This window comes from Candoia aspera, chromosome 4 (genome assembly GCF_035149785.1).
Source record: "Candoia aspera isolate rCanAsp1 chromosome 4, rCanAsp1.hap2, whole genome shotgun sequence".
Lineage (NCBI taxonomy): Eukaryota > Metazoa > Chordata > Lepidosauria > Squamata > Boidae > Candoia > Candoia aspera.
The window spans coordinates 31,350,610-31,374,379 of NC_086156.1; the positions used below are offsets into that span (position 1 = coordinate 31,350,610).

The following is a 23,770-nucleotide window of genomic DNA, read 5'->3' on the forward strand; positions in this document are numbered from 1 at the left end:
TGACTTTCTGTGTGAAGACTCACACATATGTGTTAACAAGGTCAAAACTAGCATTAAGAACATAAGAACAACCATCTCAATAGCATAGCTTGCTTCTTATTGAGACATCATTCCAATGAACAGGCCTGTTCTGATTTGAATCATATGAATGTTACTTCAAGTAAGGGCAATGATGAAAAAAAGCACAGGGGGAAGAGCCTAAAATAAAAAATTGGCTTGGGGGAGTAACTTCCAAAACTGAATGTGAAATAAAATAGAATATTGCTTGGGAAGAAACTAGCTCTTTTTCTATCAGAGAAACAAAGAAAAAAAACAGCAACGAAGATTAAATGTCTTCACTGTACTTTTCTATACTCCAGAGAATAACAAAATAAGAAAAATAAAACTTGAATTCATCTATGAGTTGCAGAGTATTCATTGGTAGGGCAACTAAAAAACCATTTATAGTCGCATAATTTGAATAGAAACCTACCATACATTTTATCTTGCATGGATCATGAATTAATTTCTGCCCCTGCTTTTATTTCTTTATATTCTATATATTTTAATTTGAGTTAGACTGGGAAACCTTTTAAATATAGAATGCCTTCAAGACAGAAAAGTGTCCTTTAACAGATTTTCACTGGGGCTCCATTTCACCTTTGAATGGCATGCTGGGGGGCCATACTACCTCAGCCAATGGGTTGAGCCACTGTAATGAAGAACAAAAATGGAATTTGATTCAATTTACATTTAAATTCCATGTAATTTAATTTAAATAGTTCATAGAACTAAAGCTTTTTGTGTATTTAATAACTGAAAGAGTTCTAACTGTTGTTAGCTGGCTCAGTCCTTCATTACTTCTTTCTTTTTGGTTGATTTCTAAAACCTGGTTCCACACAAGAACTTTTAAAGATGGTTGTGCCTGTGGCTTAGATCAGTTAGGTACACAGATGTATTAGTAATGAAACATATACTGTATATTTGCAGATTTTTTTTATTTTTATACTTGATTGTTTTAAGAACAATCAATCATAACAAAGATAGGTTTTTTTTAATACATGTCGAAATAACTAATTGGCCCATACTAGGGACAAAATAAAAGGTTGGATTTGCTGTGTGGTAAATCTAGCAGCAGCCTAAGCACGTTTAAGCACTAAGAACAAAGTAAAGTACCCAGTCAGGGAACAAAGCTAAGTTAGGGTGATCCATTAAAATGAAATGTAAGGAGATTTAGAGATAACGAAATTCTTCTTTGCCCAATGCACAATTAAATAGTGGAATTTGCTGTTATCACCTGTAGCAATGACTACCAGTTTAGATGGTTTTAAAAGGGAGCTTAGCAGATTCAGAGAAGTGTGGGGTGTAAATGGCTACTGTTTTAGATGGATGTCTGCTCCCTGTGGGATTATAGGTACCACGCCTTATATGCCACCTGGTAGGGAGCAGCTGTAGAGAAGGGCTCTCCCCTTCTGCCATCCTTATAAGCATTCCAAAGGCATTCAGTGGCCATTCAGAGAGTCAGATTCATGCAGTGGTTCAGGTGCTGGCCTAGAAACCAGGAGACTGAGAGTTCTAGTCCCGCCTTAGGCATGAAAGCTGGATGGGTGACCTTGGGCCAGTCATTCTCTCTCAGCCCAACCCACCTCACCGGGATGTTGTTGTGGGGAAAATAGGAGGAAGAAGGAGTATTAGTTATGTTCCCTGCCTTGAGTTATACATAAAAAGGTCAGATAAATAATCATAATCACATTCTGTGACCCTGTTCTGGACTAAATGAGTCCTTTACCTGATCGAGCAGGGCTCTTCTTATGTATTGTTTAGCAAAATTTTGTTTGCTAGATATACATATGTCACATTTCAGTTTGAAACTCAATATGACATAAATAATGGTCCCTCAAATTTAAGTTTCACAAATACCTATGAAGTAGGTTGGGCTGTGAGATAGTGATTGGCCTTAATCCAATTAGATTCCACCGCTAAGAACTTGAATCTGGATCTCCTCATTCTACATCACTATATTTACTGTCCACTGTGAGTTATGATGTTAAGACATATGGTATCAGCTTGTCCTATTACTGTATTGCTACATATTGGCCAGAAATTCATAAGATTGTCCATAAGATGCATATGCTCTTCTGCCTTACGTCCCAAGTACATGGAACCTGCCAACATAATGTCTTAGGGCCTGTAAGACATTATGTGTACATGGTATAGGAAAGAGCCTTCTCTTGTGTGTTTCTCAGGCTATGAATTCTCTCTTCCAGGACTGAGTTTTGCTCAAGCATCTCGGTATTTAGGAAAATGCCAAAAATACCTCTTTTCCACCGAGGAAACTGTTTGGTACTATAGAATACTGGATTCTTGGGCATTGTAGAATGCTGGAATCTTACAGAATATGTTTTATGCAACAAGAGCATTTTTATGTTCTTACGACCTATATCCAACTCTGTATTTCTTCTATCTATCATCTATCTATCTCATCTATCATCTCTATCTACCTACCTACCTACCTACCTACCTATCTATCATGTATATCTTTTTAATTAAATTAAATTAAATTAAAATTTAATTAAATTTATATCCTCTATTTTTTATGTTTTAAAAATCCCAAAGCAGTTTTTCATTATATTATAAATATTGAGCAATATTATCAATGTTGAGTGATAAACAGTTATCAAATGCAAGTTGTACTTATAACTAAATACATACATATAATAACTGCATTTAACTGTTCCATTAATGAGAACAAAGAGATGGAGGTAGGATCTTATCCCTGAGAGCTGTGCACTTCATTCCCAAAATGTTCGTGTATTTATGTTTGCCCTGAAGAATTTAGCACTTTAGTTCTACTGGCACTTGGAGAATAGCATTTTGTCATCTGGGCCTGTTTTTGGCTAGCGAATGGTGCTCTGATGGCCTTTTAAACTGGATCCTTTCGGGAAAAAAAATCATGTTTTTATTTTGGAGAAAAATGTGTCATGGTTTTACAGAGATATTCATAATACCACTGAGACTCAGGAGGGCCAATAGTCTGCCATCTATAATCTTTATAGTGTCAACATCTTCCTGCTCTAGATCTGAGACATTCCTTTGTAAGTGGAACTAAATGTCTATGTTATTATTTTCCGCTTCTTTGTTTTGTTTCTTTTTTTTGCCTTATACAGAAGGAAACAATGTCTGCAACCATCAATTCTTCTAAGAAGCTATGAGTTATAAAGAATCAATCTGTGACACAACTTTCAAATTCTTTCCATGTGAAAAAAAAATTGAGCAACAGGGAAGGACTATCCAAAATAGTTTTGAAATCACAAAAGCAAAAAAGGTTAAAAGCTAGCCAGATGAAAGTATATTAAAAACACTTTTAGAACCTTATAAGCTATGACACTGAGACTGTACCATAATAAGTTGTTCTTAAAGTTGAAAAGCAGTTTAATAACAAAACTTCAACATCTGAAATTTTGATCTGTCCTTCTTTTGCCTAATGCTGAAGGTGATTTTATAAAATGGGCTGTAGTAGAACACTTGTGAAAACTAATATAATATTTGGGACTTTTCTGAACAAGTTAAAGATATTTTTATTATATTTTAATTCATCCAGTAATTAAATCTAATTTAAAAGAAAAAATATGTCAAAATGGACCTGTTGTCCTAGAAATTGGCCCTCATTCCTCAATGTAGATGTAAAGAAAGTCAAGTTTGAGAAATGTTTGTATCAGGACAAGGTTATTTATTTGTTTATTTGTTTATTAATTAAATTTCTCTGCTGCCCATCATGTAGGACGACTCTTGTGTACGATTGTCCTTCCTTCCATCCTTCCTTCCTTCCTTCCTTCCTTCCTTCCTTCCTTCCTTCCTTCCTTCCTTCCATCCATCCATCCATCCATCCATCCATCCTTCCTGATAACATTTCTACTGTATTAGCTCAAGGTAGTATATATGAAAATACCCCCACCCACACTTTATCCTCACAACGGTTCTGTATGGAGCATTGAAGCATTGACAAAAGTAAACCAGTGAATTCCATGATTAAATAAGTACTTGGACCAGTTCAGCACTTGAGCTACTCTTTCATGCTGACTCTCGTCTCATACACAATTTGGAACTACATGATTAAATTTCACACGTTTTAAATATAAAATAGCCATATTTCTTGAACTTAGATTAACTTTAATTCTATGCATGAATGTTTTGTTTCATACCATCAGACATACTGTAATTCACTTATGATTCCCTCTCTTTCTCCTAAAGAAATGAGTAGAATTACGATAATGATAATTAAGAACATGCTGTTTTTCAGATTTAATAAAAAAGAGGTATTTGTTCCAAGGATCTCTATAATCTGTGTATGAAAAAGACAAGATAAATATGGAATGGGATGAATGGATAGGTGAGCAAACTAACTAAAATAAATATGAATTATTTCAGCTACATATACTTAGGTTTCATTACAGATGGGAGTTCAGCCAATGGCATATACAACTATAGATTTTTTCATGGAATATTTATTTATTTGTTTATTATCAGATTTGTCACTGCCCATCTCCTCCAACCGGAGGGACTCTGGGCGGTTTACAATATAAAACAATAAATATATAATAAAATTCCAATATAAAATACACTATAAAACAATTTCACAAAGCTACCAAATATAATAAAATCCAGATGGCTGTGGTCTCATTCAGTCATTGCGTAGGAGGGGCACTTCAAGGCACTAGCCAATCCCAAATATGACTATTCTCCTCCCTGCCCCAAGCCAGGTGGCAGAGCCAGATCTTCAAATTCCTTCAGAAGGAATATCTATTGTGTAAAATATTGTATAAAATATCCTCATATTAGATATATACAGACTGCAGTATTTTAAACCTCAAAAGATATGTTTCCTCAAATTGCCTAGTCATACTGGATTGAATTCTACATGTACATACTGATTTCTTCAATTTATCTTTTCTGCAGCATCCTCACTGAATATAAATATAATATATATGCCTTAGATAAGTTGGGTCTTTGGCAATCTGAGTAATTTTTTAGTAATATTTTCATAATGGTATCTTAAGTACTGGAATTCCTTCACCAAAGAAACTCTTAATATTCTATTATTCACTTTATCTCTGGGGGGAGATGGGCGGTGATAGAAATTTGAATAATAAATAAATAAATAAAATAAAAATGTTTAGGCTACTTCAAAAAAATTTTTTTGTAAACAACATCAAATATTTAAAACACAATAACATAATATTTAAAACTGTCAACTCAGACAAGAATTAAGAAATCCTCACCCTCATCATATCAACAATTCAAAAGCCAGACAATCTTGTTGGGTAGAGAATAAAGCTATTACTTCATGCAGCAGATGTGGCAAAATGGGGAGAAGTTGAAGTCCAAGATGCTTGGGGAAAATAAACTGGCCCTGACTTGCTTGGTGCTCTCTGCTGTTAGTGGAAGAAATTATCTTGTAACCAATACTGAGAATCAACCACCAGCCCAACTGGCATTTGCATGTTGAACAAGTCTGTAGCCCAGTAAAAATAAAGCTCAATCAATAGCAGACTGAAATAAAAGGGGTTATCCATTTAAAAGATTTCAAAAGTGGAAGCTCACTATATATCTTGGAAATGGGGCTGATTGATAATTCAATATACTTTGTCACAATTTAAACTGTCCCTGGGAAGCCACTGTTTGTGTGTGTGTGTGTGTGTGTGTGTTTATGTGAATATGTATATGTATGTATGTATGCATATACTGTGTGTGTGTATATATATATATATATGTTTGTGTGTGTGTGTGTGTGTGTGTATGCACACACATACATACACATGCACATATAAGAATCAGTGTAGTTACAGTATTTGGAGTGTCAGACTAGTTTTAGAAGTTCAATTTGTAAATCATAAAAGTGGCTTGATGCCAATCACTATCTTTCATCCTAATCTACCTAGGAAGGGTAATGGGTTGAAAAAAAGGTAGAAAATTGGTCAAACCATGATTCCTTTGCTCATCTGCAAGACTGACTTTAGCTTTTCTGGCTTGTTTAAGAATGTTTAAAACAAACTGTAGCCTAACTTGACCTGTTAGGAAGCTGATATGTTACAGCATCATGTATTCTTAGATCATTCTCTGGATGTGGCAGCCTTATTATATACTTCATGCATTGGGAATTGGAAAAGGCTAGAACTAGATGACTGAATTAACATAAATTGACAGCCCTATACTTTTAAAATCTTCTATATATAATATTACTGTGCTAGCTGATGTTATTTAAAGACATGAGATTGAGAAAAGCTGAGATATGACCCTGGAAATCCAAATAAGAAAGCCAAGAGTTTTATGTAATCTCAGTTTCAAACTACTCACTGTGAAATGATATATGGACATGATATACTGGTATCATAGATGAAAATGTACATTCCATTTAGTAGAAATCATGGAAATGACACAACCACCTCCAACCCTTCTTTCAATAATCCTTTCAAATGCTCCGATTCAAAAACTCGCAACATTCATTATCCAGTGGACAAAACCTGTAAATTAGATTATTCCTCACATTGGAGATGAAAGGACTAAGGCTAGAAAACGTGCCAGTGCCAGAGACAGAGACAGAGTTGGGCTATTCGTGATCTTTCAGTACCCATTTATCTTCCTGAATTCTTTCCCCTTTGGATCAGTTATTACTAGCACAATCTGTCTTATTTTTGAACATTAAGAGAAATGAGAGAATGTTTTCCTCACAGCTGATGTTAAGACTTTTTAAATTGTGCTTTTATTTAGAAATGTTCCAGTGTATTAAAAAATGTAATTTAAAGGTTCAGTATATTATCTCTTAAATATAGATTGAAAAGAATAAATCTTGAAGGAATTAAAAGTCCTCGATAGGATCGAAACTCTTTTAAAAAAAAAAAAAATCTTGCCCTTTAAAAAAAAAATCTGACATTGATACCATTTGGGGAAAATCATATGCTTGATATTTTCACAATTACTAGAAACCATCCCATGACCGCTTTCTAGATAACAACATTCCCTAGACTGGACACATTAATCATATTCATTGGAAAAGTTCTTTTTCTGTCTTCCTCTCTCTCTCTCTCTCTCTCTCTCTCTCTCTCTCTCTCTCTGTGTGTGTGTATGTGTGTGCGTGTGAGTGTGTGATCAGACTCCCAAGAACATGCTGGAGGGTTATTTGTTTATGTGCTTTGAAAGAAGGAAGCAGTTCCAGAATGGATACACGCTTTGATGGTGTGATGGGTGGCTGGGATAAGGTCTTCCTGTTCATAATTTTAAAAGAATGAGAATGTAGTAAAACATAATATATACGTAATACTTTAAAATAGATATTCCCCTTCTACAGGGTAGGAGCTCTAAACACATATAAACACAGAATATCATATCCAACCCTTAATAAAAAATCACTGGAAAGGGAAGAGTTAATAAGTTAGATCCACTAAATGTACAAAGCATGGAAATGTCTTCCTAAAACCAGCAGGGGGTGTTGTTACTGGATTGTGGTTGTCAAATTCCTGCAAGGCATGACCTTGGAAAAATCCTGACAATCTGGCCTGGCTTTGATTACATGATTTTAGGTTCCTTCCCCCTGCCCCCCTTTTTTTCTTTCTTTCCTTACTAAGAGAGTCACCCCCTGCTTCATACTTTTTAAAACATGAAGAAGGGAGGGGGAGAAGTTTGAAAAGCTAACATTTTCCTCCGAAAGAAATTTATAGTTCAAATTTACACCAAGTTCGCACTACCTGGAGCAATCTTGGTTTCCACTGAGACTTCAGAGTTCTCCTTGTAATCCATTAGTCACTTCCCCTAAGAATCAATCTTTATAGGCAATGGGGTAAAATAGGCCCAGATGTGTGTGTAATGTTAGACGCTCTCACATGTACCTGGAAATTATTCTTTTTCTCTTTTAAAAATCCCTAGAAAGTGCAGAATGAGAGACAGAGAGAAAGGGAAAGAGAGGAAAACCTTGAACATGGAAATGGTTGTATAGAATGTAGACAATGTTTCATTGTGGTATTGTTCTAATTGGTATGTTTAATAAAACAGCCTATTCCTAACTGCTTGCCTATGTTTTATCTTCAGGACAGTGATTATGCCGATCGCTTCTGAGTTCAACCCAGACGTTGTATTAGTATCAGCTGGCTTTGATGCTGTGGAAGGCCATGAACCTCCTCTAGGCGGGTACAAGGTGACAGCAAAATGTATGTATCCATTTTTTTTAAAAGAGTTCCCCATGCTCCTGAGATTATTTTATGCAGACTGAGTTTTGTCTCATTTAGTCCTTTCTTCTTTTGCCCAGGTTGCTAACACACATGTGAATTCAACAAGCCAATTTGAGAGAACCTGTTCCAATGTATTATATAATACATTGAAAAAAATTGTATGCCAACTCCTTCCCTTACAAAATAACTTTTGTTTTTCTATCTCATTTAGAATTTCCCTAAACTTTGTTTTTAAGCCCATTTTATTGCTGCTGAAGGTGTTTCTGTTACACATGCAACCTCCTATGCAAAAGCAGCCTTCCCAGCTTCTTGATCTAAACAAGCACCATGGGATAAGTTTTAGAAGGATGTCTCCTCTTGGGTATCTGTTGAAGTGTAAGAAACTAAGAAGGTTGCAGAGTGCTGAAAATATTGTTTGCACCATAGAAAACAGGATATTCACACACACTTAGTATCAGGTTTTTGTTAGTAGCAGGAATGCAGAGAATGAAAACAGGCAAATGCCACTTAAAAGCAAATCTGGAAAAGGACAAGCCAGATTACCGTCACAGAGGGAAACATGAGAAAAGAGTCTGCTTCATCTGAACCCAAGAGAAATATAAATTTGGGGATCAGCCTTAAAGGCCATCAACTTTATTGTAGTCTTTACGATATATATTTAGTTCTAGCTGTTTGTTGTCAGGTCTCTGAGAAGCTTTAGCAAATTCATCCCTGCTTTGGGGGAGCTGACATGTGACACAAATAAAAAAATGGGCAGAGCTTTGATCACACCATCATGACCACCATCTTTTGACCACACTTTGCAGTCACCCCTGGAGAAGGCCCAGACTCTGTTCATCTGAATTTAATACTTAACTGTGCTTCAGGCTTAAAATATTGGCCCAACCTTATATGAACCTGAGCCTCAGTTGTCTTTCAGTGGTTGTGCCAGGTGCCATATTGTCAAAAGTAAGTGGAGCAAAACCTAAATTTTGATTTGATTTTACATTTGATTACATATCAATTTAGTTAATGTTAACTTTTCAGTAATATATTTAATAATGTTTCCCTTCTGTCACAGTAAACGTTTCAGTTTGGTAGCAACATGAGGAGTTTTTGAGGGCTACACCCAAAGATGTTAAGGCCCTGGGCATCAAGTTGAACACCTTTGAGGTAGGGCTGACTTACTCAGGCTGGAGCCATTGGGAGGAAATTTTGGCACTCTTACACTTGCAAGTGTGTACATACCACCTTTTCTTTTAATAGTTTGCCATTTGTTAAAAAGATATGTAAACAATAAAGTAACTTTGAGCTACTTTTTCCTGATCATGTTTTCCCTATTATTTTCTCTATCTCACCTCTTTTGAAGGAAACAGAGAATGTTTAAAATCCCTTAATCACTCTAGTTGCCCTTATTCCTTGCTTAGACTTCTCACTGATTTGGCAGAAGTAATTGATGAGAGGTTTTTGTTGTTCTTGTACCTCATCGCTCTATCTTCTAGCACTCTCTCCATTTGAATCTGACACATAATTCTTATTCCAGGACCAGACCACTTGTGTTTTTTATTGACTCACATTGTCATCTTGCTGCCAGAAAGATCCTTCTTACCATAGGTTTTAAAAATGCCTTTTTAATTTGAAAAAAAGCTGACTGAATCCACAGTGTGATTCAGTGTTTAACAGTGTTTTCTTCCCATCAAACTGCAAGACAAAAAAAATGGCAGAAAATTGCAGAAGAAATGTCTGGCATGATGTTATTTGGAATTAAAAGTACACTAAAACTACAAAACAGCAATGAAAAGGAAAAAAGCAGTAATTAGAAACAAACTGTAGTTATAAAGCTGAAGACAAGATTCTTCAGGACCCACAAAAAAAAGTGTGATCATGTTATGGAGGCAGATAATGCAGATTTTGTAAGAGCAGCATCTAGCTAACCACTGTCGTTTTATTTCAGTAAACTGCATCATATATAAATATTGTCATACCCATCAAAAGACTTGCTAAAACTCCTGGATTAGACCCAAAGTATTTTTGATCTCCATACACAGCAATAGTTGATGTCAGTGAGAATGTTGTTTGGAGTCATGGCCCACATTTCTCCTTTTCCTCATTATATTCTTATTGGGTAATTTCAACATTTCCTTTCTACTGCCAAACGCAATTAGTATTTCCTTCACTGCATTGGTAATTATTTTAAAACCAGAAACAGAGAAGGAGTAATGTTCAGAATAGTGTGAATTGCCAATCATGTCATTTGAGAAGAAAGATGCTCTGTCACTCACATACAGCTTCTCCACACCGTTCCCTCCAATAGGTCATCAGTGCCATGCCCATCACAGGTGCAGATTCCTGACTGTAGAACTGAACGAAGGAATCTAGTCATGTGAAGATAGGTTTGGAACAGGGATATGTGCTTGGCATATTCTAATTTTATGTTTACAGTTCTGTTTCCAACATTTCTGATCACCTGATCATCGTATATCACAAAACTATCTGAATATTTCTTAATTTATTTTCAGACAGAATTTTTAACATTGTGTAATTGGCTTGTCTATGTCCCTATTCAGTTTTTTTCTTCTGTTTGAGTTTTGTTCTTGCCATTTCTCGCTGTCATTATGTTGTTATTGTTTTATTCCTATTTATGTTATTGTATTTATTACTATTGTAATTTTTAATTTAAAATATCTTTCTTTGTACTTCTAGATTCCCTGCCACTAGACAAATGCTTTAGGAGGCTGTGAAGCAATTAAAATATTATAAGATAAAACAAAAATCGACATAGAAAATTGTAGCCATAAAATAAAGTATTAATTTATGGTTTTTCAGCTTTATACTCCTTTGATAGAAAAATAGTATGTGTGTGTGTGTGTGTGTGTGCATAAAATATAAATAAATACTATTAATAATAGTAATAATAATAATAGTCTTATGTCCATCTCTTTATTTATTGGTTTTCACCCAAGGTATACAGGAAAAAATGAAAAGTGAGGCTTAATCTGAATATGTTTAACATTAATATGCAATCCATTTCTCCTATGACGGAAGGGCAGAAATACTTCTAGAATTTTCTGCCTCAGATGCCAAAAAAACTGGCACCTGGGCACAATGCATCTGGATTTCGGGCGTCATATGCTGTTATACTTCAAGCTATGGATGAGGAGAAAGTGGTTAATTTAAATGTTAATTTAAACATGGATAATGTGCTTTCAAACCAAAATGCAGCTGTATTTCGAATGGGAATTTTAGGTGAATATTAGGGCAAAAATGTGCATATTGGGGAAAATGACATTAAAAAGTTTTATATTACAGGAAATTGCATGCAGGCAGTGTATATTAAATGAAATTGTATTAAAAATAATAATGCTTTAAGAAAAATGTCCACAAACAATTGTACAAATTTTAAGGCAAACTTGAACTGATGTAGAAATAAGACAAATTGAAATTAAGATTTGAACAGAGAAACCAAAAGTGTTTGATTCATCTGTAACTTGCTCAAGCAACAAAATATTTTGGGAAAGCTTTCTCATAGCAATATTTTTAAAATTTATAATTATTAATTATATATTCAGTGTTATAAAAATAATAGAAAAAGGATTTTCCCTCTCTTTTAGTTTTTATAAAAAATGTTCCCTACTTTCATATATGAGATAAAGGACTTTTCCTTTCTAACCCAGCAAGAAATATTTTCATTTCTAGTATTTTTACCTTGTAGTATTCTTTGCATGGGAAACTCATGTACTAATATCCCATATATATCCATAAGATGTAGAGTGTTTAACCTTGGCTGGATTGTTCCCTTTTCAACTGGTTTGTCATAAAACCATCTAGAAGAAGTATGTTATCCTTAAACATTGATACCACTTGATCACCCCAGGCAGTTACTAAGCTGTTAGTTGGCAATTGTCTCTAAGATGGTAAACAGTTAAGTGTCAAGCAAAACACTGAAAGTTGGGGCCTTCTGTCTTCTATGGGAAGGCTGAACTTAGTTACTTGTTAGAACTTAGCTCTTGCTTCTTCTTTGTTATCTTAAAGAAAATATTTGGCACTGTGGGTCAAAGTGGAATGATAATTTGTGGTAAAGAAAGATAGCCCTGAAGCATTTATATTGAAGGCATATCATTCAGACTGACATTCAGGACTTCCTTACTGCTCTATCCTGCTAAAGACATTACTGATGCATATAATATATTAGTCAAATTACTCATGCATGTAAACTGTTGAATATCTAGCCATTCCTATCCATTTTTTCATTATTATTTTTAGAGGTAACTTGCAAAGTTAATTTTTTTGGGGGATTTTTGTTTCAACTGAAATATACCCCAAGAGTTTTGTTTTCTGACTTACATATCAAAGGAATGGGTAGAGATGGAGAAGTACAAGGAGCCAAGTTGAATTACAAGGGGGAAAATTGAAAATCAACAGTGCAATATATTTATTACAATCAATTAAAATGTTACAAAATATTGAGGCAGCTTTCAACTTTTCAGACCTCTTTTTCTGCTGGAAGGGATGGGGGAAGAGAAAAAAAAATTGGCAATGGTACAGCTCCCTTCCATTCCTAAACTGGAATTTAAGAGAAATTTATCAGACATAATTGGATTAGCTTCTGATGTGTTATAAAAGATTATAAAATGCAACTGGGACAATTGGGGCTTCAAAGCAAAAATCAAAGCTTTCCCATTTTTACCAATATAAAACTGAGGTGTTATTTGGTTCTGTTTCAACTTCCATTCACAGGTCCCTTGAGTAGAAGGGAAATAAAGTGGCAGAATATTGGCAAAGTAGGAGCTAAAGTTTTAGATGGTGCAGTAAGTAAACAAAGAAACAACCCACTTGTAATGTGTGGATATGTTTTATCCACTTACCATATGAATTATTATAAATCATTATGATAGGCCTAGTAGAAATTACTACAACTCTCGCAAACATATCAAAATAGCAGAATTATTTTTAGGGAGGAAAGTAAGAGAAATGTAGATCCTGAAGATACAAATGCAATCTTGCACAGGCAATCTTTAGAGGCAGGGGAATGCAACTTCTTGTTTGCTTGTTCAGCAGCTGCATTTCAAGCTGTGACAAGCTGTTGACACTTCTAATCTTCCAATCCTGCGTGGTGGACATTGGAGGCCAAAGAGGCAAAGGAAAGGCAGAATTTTTCATTAAGGTACTGATCCATCCACTCTGTCCTGTAAGTAGGAGCTGAAAAGACAAGGAAGGCCATCCATAGCTATTCCAGACACTGCTTCTTTTGTTTAAAGAAAATTACACTGAAAACAATATATCTGAGCAGGACTTTATTCTTAAGAAGTTCACATCCTTGGTATTGGAAGAAAACTCTAAGTAACAAGGAGAATATAAGATTCCTTCTCTAGACCTTTATGTAAGAACAAATAAACAACTGGCTACACTATTTACTTGTGGGAGGTGAGAATAGTCCTGAATCTACTGGTAATATGTTAGTTTAAAGCTCATGGTTTCCTGCTGAACTTTTAAAGGTGCCAAGAATTGTTACCTTTAATGTTTTACCAAATAAACACTTTTTATCAGTGGCAATAATCTCACACTGCCTCCTTGGCCGTGGACTTCAAAAAACCGAAGGGACAATAACCCTTAATCTACCAGAGATCGTTCTGGAGAAGACAGACATTTAAGAGTCAGTCTGAATTCTGCTTTGGTGTGTCACATAAAGTAATTAGAAGCCATCTGTGTCCTAGTCAGCAACTTCATCTTTTCTGCACTCTTTTCCTGACACATACCCTTCGTTCATAGCTTATATCATCATTGGAAATCCTCCGTTAGCCCACATAACTTCTAGCGATTAGCTAAATTAATTTTTTTAATGTTAATATTAATTTTGAAACTATTATGAAACAAGGAAACTGGAAAGAAAATCTAAAACATTGTAGCAACTGTCCTCCTTTTTAACGCTCCTTTTTCAACATGTGCATCATGGGCCCTACACATCTTCTGCCCAAAATAAAAATCTGATGTTAACAAGATGAGAGTTTTACTCTGTAGTGAACCAAATGATTGTAAACTATTTATCTGCAAGATGGTGGGAGCTGGAACAGGCAAATCAAGTAACTTTGGATGTTTTGCCAGGCATTTCTTATTTTTATATGTGATTTAGCACTAATTAATTATTAAAAATTAAATGCTGTGAGTGTTGATGTAAAGAAAAAGGTGCAGGGGAAGTCTATTTCTATTTCTAATTATATAGTTTAGAACAGCTTTTGCCAGCCTGGGGTCCCTCTATATGTATTACCTTCAACTCCCAAAATTCTCAGCTATGCTCAGATAAACAACTCAATTTAGGGAGGAAAAGATTATGTAGTCCTTTCTCCTACTCAGTGCTGGGATCCAAATTAAAGCATTACAGACATATGTCTGTGTAGTGTCTGTTTGAACACATACAACAGGAAAGCCCACCTGTATGGATAATAAATTCATATTAAGTGCTAAATTAAAGATGCTTTTATTTATTATCAGTTTCTCAGATTTACTATTCTGCAATCCTTCTGATCACACAACAAATCTTTGGAGGAAACCAAATAAAAATACAATGATCATAGGTTGAATGCATAGGGGAAAAAAAATCTATTCCTAATCTATATCATTCACATGTTCCATTCTACTTTCATAACAATTTGTGAATTAGAAATAATAAAATTATTATGAAGTTAGTTCTTTTTAATATTTCTTAAAAAGAAAACTGTATTTTATATATTTCAGCATACATTATTCTTTGTATTCATTCTATCCTCCACTACAAATGTCAAATGCATTTGAGGTAACAGAGAGAACTCTGTAGCAGCAGGTCCATGAGATAATACAGAGTGGTTGTCAATCCACTGATTCAGAAATATACACTCTAAGTTCCAGTTTAAAATTTAGTTCATCTCCACAGATTGATGGTTGTGTTATTAGGCCACACCTTCCCATTCCAGTTCCTTTGTTGTTTATTCGTTTAGTCGCTTCCGACTCTTCGTGACTTCATGGACCAGCCCACGCCAGAGCTTCCTGTTAGTCGTCAACACCCCCAGCTCCCCCAGGGACGAGTCTGTCACCTCTAGAATATCATCCATCCATCTTGCCTTTGGTCGGCCCCTCTTCCTTTTGCCCTCCACTCTCCCTAGCATCAGCATCTTCTCCAGGGTGTCCTGTCTTCTCATTATGTGGCCAAAGCATTTCAGTTTTGCCTTTAATATCATTCCCTCAAGTGAGCAGTCTGGCTTTATTTCCTGGAGGATGGACTGGTTTGATCTTCTTGCAGTCCAAGGCACTCTCAGAATTTTCCTCAACACCACAGTTCAAAAGCATCGATCTTCCTTCTCTCAGCCTTCCTTATGGTCCAGCTCTTGCAGCCATATGTTACTACGGGGAACACCATTGCTTTAACTATGTGGACCTTTGTGTCAGTGTGATGTCTCTGCTCTTAACTATTTTATTGAGATGGGTCATTGCTCTTCTCCCAAGGATTAAGCGTCTTCTGATTGCCTGACTGCAGTCAGCATCTGCAGTAACCTTCACACCTAGAAATACAAAGTCTTTCACTGCTTCTACATTTTCTTCCTCTATTTGCCAGTTATCAATCAAGCTGGTTGCCATAATCTTGGTTTTTTGAGGTTTAGCTGCAAGCCAGCTTTTGCACTTTCTTCTTTCAAAGTGGTATCATCTGCATATCTGAGACTGTTAATGTTTTCTTCCAGCAATTTTAACTCCAGCCTTGGATTCCTCAAGCCCAGCATGTCGCATGATGTGTTCTGCGTACCAGTTGAATAGGTAGGGTGAGAGTATACAGCCCTGCCGTACTCCTTTCCCAATCTTAAACCAGTCTGTTGTTCCGTGGTCTGTTCTTACTGTTGCTACTTGGTCGTTATACAGATTCTTCAGGAGGCATACAAGATGACTTGGTATCCCCATACCACTAAGAACTTGCCACAATTTGTTATGGTCCACACAGTCAAAGGCTTTAGAATAGTCAATAAAACAGAAATAGATGTTTTTCTGAAACTCCCTGGCTTTTTCCATTATCCAGCGGATATTGGCAATTTGGTCCCTAGTTTCTCTGCCTTTTCTAAACCCAGCTTGTACATCTGGCAATTCTCGCTCCGAGAATTGCTGAAGGATCTTGAGCATTACCTTACTGGCATGTGAAATGAGTGCCACTGTTCGATAGTTTGAACATTCTTTAGTGTTTCCCTTTTTTGGTATGGGGATATAAGTTGATTTTTTCCAATCTGATGGCCATTCTTGTGTTTTCCAAATTTACCTTGACAGCATCATCTCGCAATATTTTGAACAGTTCAGCTGGGATGCCGTCATCTCCTGCTGCCTTGTTATTAGCAATGCTTCTTCAGGCCCATTCAACCTCACTCTTCAAGATGTCTGGCTCTAGCTCACTGACCACACCGTCAAAGCTATCCCCGATATTGTTATCCTTCCTATACAGGTCTTCTGTATATTCTTGCCACCTTTTCTTGATCTCTTCTTCTTCTGTTAGGTCCTTGCCATCTTTGTTTTGGATCATACCCATTTTGGCCTGGAATTTACCTCTGATGTTTCTAATTTTCTGGAAGAGGTCTCTTGTCCTTCCTATTCTATTGTCTTCTTCCACTTCCACACATTGCTTGTTTAAAAATAATTCCTTATCTCTTCTGGCTAACCTCTGGAATTTTGCATTTAATTGGGCATATCTCCCCCTATCGCTGTTGCCTTTTGCTTTCCTTCTTTCTTGGGCTACTTCTAGTGTCTCAGCAGACAGCCATTTTGCCTTCTTGGTTTTCTCTTTCTTTGGGATGTATTTTGTTGCCGCCTCCTGAACAATGTTGCGAACTTCTGTCCATAATTCTTCTGGGACCTTATCTACTAAGTCCAGTCCCTTAAATTGATTCTTCACCTCCACTGCATATTCCTTAGGAATATTAGTGAGTTCATATCTAGCTGATCTGTGGGTCTTCCCTAATCTCTTTAGTCTGATCCTAAATTGTGCAATAAGAAGTTCGTGATCGGAACTACAGTCAGCTCCAGGTCTTCTTTTTACCGACTGTATAGATGTCCACCATCTTTGGCTGCAAAGGATGTAGTCAATCTGATTTCAGTGTTGTCCATCTGGTGACGTCCATGTATAAAGCCGTCTCTTAGGTTGTTGGAAGAGAGTGTTTGTTATGCAGAGTGAGTTGTCTTGGCAAAATTCCATCAGCCTATGTCCTGCTTCGTTTTGTTCTCCCAGGCCATGCTTACCTGTAATTCCAGGTGTCATTTGACTGCCCACCTTAGCATTCCAGTCTCCTGTGATGAAAATAACATCTCTTTTAGGCGTGTTGTCCAATAGGTGCTGCAGATCCTCATAGAACTGTTCTACTTCAGCTTCTTCAGCATCTCTGGTTGGGGCGTATATTTGGATCCCTGTGATGTTAGATGGCTTGCCCTGAATTCGAATTGAGATCATTCTATCGTTTTTTGGATTGTATCCAAGCACTGCTTTAGCCACTTGACTATTAATTATGAAGGCTACTCCATTTCTTCTGTGGTCCTCTTGTCCACAGTAGTAGATCTGGTGGTCATTTGATGTGAAGTGGCCCATTCCAGTCCATTTCAGTTCACTGATGCCCAAAATGTCTATCTTTAATCTTGACATCTCCCCAATAGCCACATCCAATTTGCCCTGGCTCATAGATCTTACATTCCAGGTTCCAATGGTGTGTTGATGCTTAGAACATCGGATTCGCCGTTCACCACCAGCACCGTCGGCCGCTAGCCGTCCTTTCGGCTTTGAGCTAGCTGCGTCATCACGTCTGGGGCTAGTTGAACTCATCCTCTGTTCCTCCCCAGTAGCATTTTGACCATCTTCCGACCTGGGGGTCTCCTCTTCCGATGGTATACCGACATATCTCTGGTTGTACTGATCCATTTAGTTTTCACGGCAAGAATACTGGGGTGGGTTGCCATTACCTTCCCCAGGGATCGCATTTAGTCTGGCCTCTCTGTCATGACCTTCCCGTCTTGGGTGGCCCTTCATGGTTTAGCTCATGGCTTCATTGAGGTGCTCAAGCTCCAGCACCACGACAAGGTAATGATCCTTTGCTGAAGTCCAGTTCCTTACAGCTTTTAAAAGAGACTTCCCCCTGATTGCTATGGGATGATAACTGTAGTCCAATTCAGTTGAAGGACACAAAGTTGGGCAGGGATGGATTATAATGGTGCCAGTGGCCTGAAGGTAACACACACACACACCAACAAAACAGAAAGCATGTGGCTGTGAAGAGAAGAAGAGATTTTGTTGTTTATCTGGATTGAGGAAGACAGGAAAAGGAAAGCTCCCTTTGCAGCAAATTATTTTGGCTTTTTGTGCATTTCTGACAATATTTTGGACTATAAATCAGGACATGAAATGCTCTCAATAGGGACTTCCAAGCATAGCCTTGGAAGAAATTAATGTGTAACTTAAGCACAAAAATGCAAGAATGCCAGCCTGTCTTCCTAGATATAACTAGGTTAAACTGGATAGTGATTTTTTTAAAAAAAGAAATCATTATTATTCAACCCCTGATTTCCCTTTAGACAAAAAGCCTGGATAATGTCTTAAAGAAATTTTTTTTGTTTACTCTTTGAGGAAAAATGCCACTCACAGAAACATTAGGTCTGTCCTTTACTTGTCAGCCTTACAATCCAGGCTGGCACCATACAAAGACTGTAGATTCATTGAACTGTTCTACTATCACTGTCAGGGGCATCTGCAGGGAGTGTGTGTGTGAAAGTTGCCAAGATGGTGGCTGTGCAATTTAAACCCCATCCCTTTTTACATGTGTTGCCCACGTCAGTAGGGATGGGGGTTTGAGTGTGCGGTCACTGCCACCAAAGGCTCGTTTAGGTATTCAGATGTAAGGCATACTGATTACAGATGATATTCCAATTCATTGATCCTCAAGCAAACTATCTGAATTGGCATATAAACAATTCAAATGGATCACTCCCTCTAAAATTGAAAAACAGAATCAAACTGGGACCAGTGGGAATTACAGAAATATTTGAGAACTTTGAAATTTAGTGGAAATAGAAACCTGTATTTAAAAAAACACCCTAAAGGAGCACAAGAAAAGATAACAATCCACCTTTCAAAGCCATCCAGGATAGATCATGCTCTGTAGCCACAGAATGTTAGGTATTATTTGAAAAAGAAAAGAAAAAAGAAAAAAAAACTGGCCAAGGAAATGGAATGTTCTGTTTGAACTCCTTAAAACTTTACATGTTCTGGATGAGGGCAAGTCTAGGTAATAAGCATTTCTATTTATTTCACTTTATTTCCTCTTTCTGAAATTGTTCAGTGCCTGGACAGAAGATGGCTGCAGAAACTGGAGGCTCAAACTAAACAAGAGAGGTTATCTACCGTCACTAGCAACTCCTGCCACTGCAGAAAAATAGCTAGGATATTTAGTCCTTGTTAATCACTAAGATGTGGTTAACTGTTTCATTTAGGGGTAACAGATTAAACTGATTTCAGTCATTGTTCCAAAAGATGAGCTGGTGCCTGGCTTGGGGTGATCAATAACATTTTCTATGCTTTACTTGCTACAGTCTCTGGAAAACAGGGCTGAATGTTCAATCCTGAATGATGAACACCAATGGATGGAAGCACTGTTCCTCAAACCAGTTGTTCCAGATAAATTGGACTACAAATCCAATCATTCCCAGCACGTCCGTCTTTAGAAATGAAAGAGTGAGAGGGAAAAGGAAGTGAGAGAAGAAGGAGGAGTCAGCTGAACTTTGAATGAGAATAACCTGACCTTAAATAAAAGCCCTGTCACATATTAAAAATAACTCTATGATGGAAAGAGTTGATTTTTCTTTTCCAAGGCTCTGGGGACTAAAATGCTTTTCCAAAACCAAAATAGCAATATGTAAATTAAGAGCACAAAAGCCCAGTTTTATGATTTAGGTTGCAGTGTAATTCGTTTCTATCTTCCTTGCCATTGTTTTTTAAAAAATAATCACAACATCAAAGGGAAATGGCATGTGTTCCAAATCAGAGCTCCAGTGCTGAAGTATGACAGCACAAAAATTAAAACTAAATAAATGTGCTGTTTTAGCTCTCATACTTTCCTCAGAATTGCTGCTTATGAAATCAGTTGCTTTAAAGATGTGGAGTTTGGTTGGTTATTGGTTTAGTTCCCCTTCTAAATTCCTTTATTTGTTTGATCTTATTTTATAAACTCTGATGCTGGTGCCATGGCAAAAACATATTCCCTCTCCTCTCAAGAAATACAATAATAAAATCTGTTTGATCTTACTTTACAAACTCTGAGGTTAGTGCCATGGTAAAAGACATTTCCTTTCCTCCCAAAAAGTATAATACTGTAACAAAATCAGTAGTCACTGCATGTTTGAACACCTGATCCAGTTGTTAAAAAGTTTCTCAAAGATGAATGGAATAAAATAAATAATTATGGTCAGAAAGATACTACAATTTGTATTGGCAGGAAAGTATAGAAATCCCCTCCTCCAATTTACACTGCAATAATGTCAGGGCAATGGCATCCATTGGGGAAGCATAAATCAGCAAGGTGGCAGATGGAGTATCATCCAGGCCTGGTTATTGAGGGACCGCTTATCTCCAATTTTTCTGCCCATCCAGTTTGTTTGGGCAGAGTGGATGTGCTCCAGACCCCTTCAATTAAGTGCTGCCATCTTGTGTGACCAAGAAAATGTGCCTTCTCTGTCATGGCCTCTGCCCGCTGGAATGTCATCCCCCCAGAGATATGAATGGCACCCTCTGTCCTGGGGTTCCAGAAAGCCCTTAAGACCTGGCTCTGTTCCCAGGCCTGGGGTTAATGTGATTGCTATCTACTGGTGAGGTCCCTATTGTAATTTTTACTGTTTGTTGTTCTAGTTGTTTTAGTCTAGGCTGCCTGTTTATATAGTTTCAACTATTTTAATTGTTTTACTGTTTGGGGGGTTTTGTAAGCTGCCTAGAGTCTTCTGGAGTGGGTGGCCATACCAAATCTATTTAATAATTTTATTTAATTTAATATTTAATTTAATTAATCCAAACATAGATTCCCCAGATCTGCATTAGACAAATTGTAATGACTGCCTATCCAAATCAACAATCAGACTCACACAGAATTCTATGGAAATCTAATTTAATGTTGAATAGTATGCAGAATCACAGGCAAAGCTGAGAATGCCAAAAGTGCGGGATTCCTCCCAATTAAACCATAAGCAAACCCAGACCCTCCCCCCTGTGTCAGTATAATTCCATTCCACTGCAGGTGTTCAAAATGGTTGCTGGCAATCTTTGGGTAATGACCTTGGCCAGGCAAGTTAGTCCAAACATGAACTCTTTCGCACTCGCATCATCCAGGTTCCTGCCTGGTCCAAACTAACAGCAGCAGCTCCCTCCTGTACAGCAACATGTGTCAGTACCATCATGGCATGGGAACTTGTTACAATGTTTCAGGAACATTGGAACAGGAACCATGACACAAATGCTTGCAAAACCTACTGTTCAATGTCTACTCATTTAACAACTGTTTGAATTTACAACAGTGATGAACAAGGAGTACTTATGATGTGTCTTCATAGTTGCAGCCATCATAGTGTCCCTGTGGTCACATGATTGCCATTTGCAACCTGCACTGCCAGCTTCTGACAAACAAAGTCAATGGGGAAGCTGGCAGGAGGTCACAATTGGTGATCATGTGACCGCAGGATGCTGCAACTGCACAGGATTCACCTAACAATGGCAACTGGGACTGCTATAACTGCTGTTGTAAGTTGGCACAGTCATGTGATGTCACGCTTTACAACCGTGCCACTTAGTGATGGAGTTCCTGGTCCCAATTACCATTGGTAAGCGAGAACTACCTGTAATGAGATAGTTAAGGTCTACCTGGTTACCATAAATGAGTTTAAGTTTCCAGGACCGAACCAATTACATTCATAAATCTGGAAGGAGCTTCTGGATACCATCCAGAAGAACAGTGTTTCTTAAACTTTTTTTTTTCTCTCAGGATCCCACCCTTCCCAATTTTAAAAATTATGGAGACCCCAAAAGAGCCTTTGTTTGTATGGGTTATATTTATGGATATTTACCATATTAAAAATTTAAATTGACACACTCACTGCCACTACCGCTTCTCATGATTGTTTGATAGGATTTTAATATTGTATTATTTTTCAGCATAGGCTGGCAAATAACTTTGATTTCATGGACCCGTGAGAGGGTCTTGAGGGATCTTCAGGGGTCCTCAGACCACACTTGGAGAAACACTCCTATAGAAGAATATTCTTGTACTGAGCAGGGAGTTGGACAAGATGATCTTCAAGACTCCTTTGAATCCTTACATTCCATGGTTCTATGAAGTATGCTGCTTGGTGTGTGTGTGTGTGTATGTGTATGTGTATGTGTATGTGTATATGTATATGTATATGTATATGTATATGTATATGTATATGTATATGTATATGTATATGTATATGTATATGTATATATATGTAGTCCTTGCTAACGATGGTAATTGGGACCAGGAACGCCATCACTAAGCAAAGCAGTTGTAAAGTGCAATGTCATGTGACTGCATCAACTTATGACAGCAGTTCCAGTTGCGGTTGTTAAATGAATCCCACGTGGTCATTAAGTGCAATATCATGTGATTGCCATTTGTGACCTCCTGCCAGCTTCCCCATTAAGTATGCTTATTGGAAGCCAGCAGTGAAGGTTGCAAAGGGTGATCATGTGACTGCAGGATGCTGTAACTCTTCTAATTGCGAGCCAGTTGCCAAGTGCCCAAATCGTGACTGCAGGGGTGCTGTGGTGGCTGCAACTTTGAGGACCAGCCATAAGTCTCTTCGTTCAGCACCATTTGTAACTTTGAATGGTCGCTGAACAAATGGTCATTAGCCAAAGACTACCTGTCTCAAACTATCACCATGAGCATCAAATCCCCTCCTACCCCAAAAGCAGTTACAAAAGGTTTTTTTAAGAAACAGCAACAACTGTGTTTTCTGCCTCTGTATTAGTCCAAAATAGGCCTGGGTTTGAAAAACACTTTTTTTTTGGTCAGACTTTGTTGCGTGTATGTGTATGTGTACTGCTGAATCACAACCTAGAAATAAATCTTCAGTGTGAACTGTATGCACTCACCGTGCCCTTTTCTGGATGATTTCCAAGTTCTGTAAGGCCATTGGACATATCAAGTTTTATCTCACATATATTCACAGTATCTTTTTGGCTCAAATATATAATAATCTGTTACATTCATTGTCTTACTCATTCACCAACACACCACAGATAGTTTATTCTTTTGCTGACACACCCTGAGCAATTTGTATAAAGCATACTTTCTTGATAGCCAATATCCACCCACATATATTCACTCAGGAACTGTATCAGAATAAAGGAAGAATTCATTTGTGTTGTTTGGATCAAAATACATTCTGGAGTTTGGATTTGGAATGTAAGATCATTTGTGTCTTACTCATAGAGGAAAACTATATTTAGATGCCTGGTATTAAGAAGGGGAGGTTAATTTCATCCATGGAATAATAAAACATTAGAACATTAAAAAAAAAATCTGTAGCTATGTTTC

The 23,770-nt window shown here is 37.1% G+C and overlaps 1 protein-coding gene across 1 annotated transcript in view; it reads left to right on the forward strand.

Annotated features, from left to right (window-relative positions):
- HDAC9 (histone deacetylase 9) overlaps nt 1-23,770 on the forward strand; it is a 284,421-nt gene that overhangs the window by 222,593 nt on the left and 38,058 nt on the right. Inside the window, exon 22 of the mRNA XM_063303735.1 lies at nt 8,062-8,180. Coding sequence (XP_063159805.1) covers nt 8,062-8,180 — 119 coding nt within the window. The remainder of the gene's footprint in view (nt 1-8,061; nt 8,181-23,770) is intronic.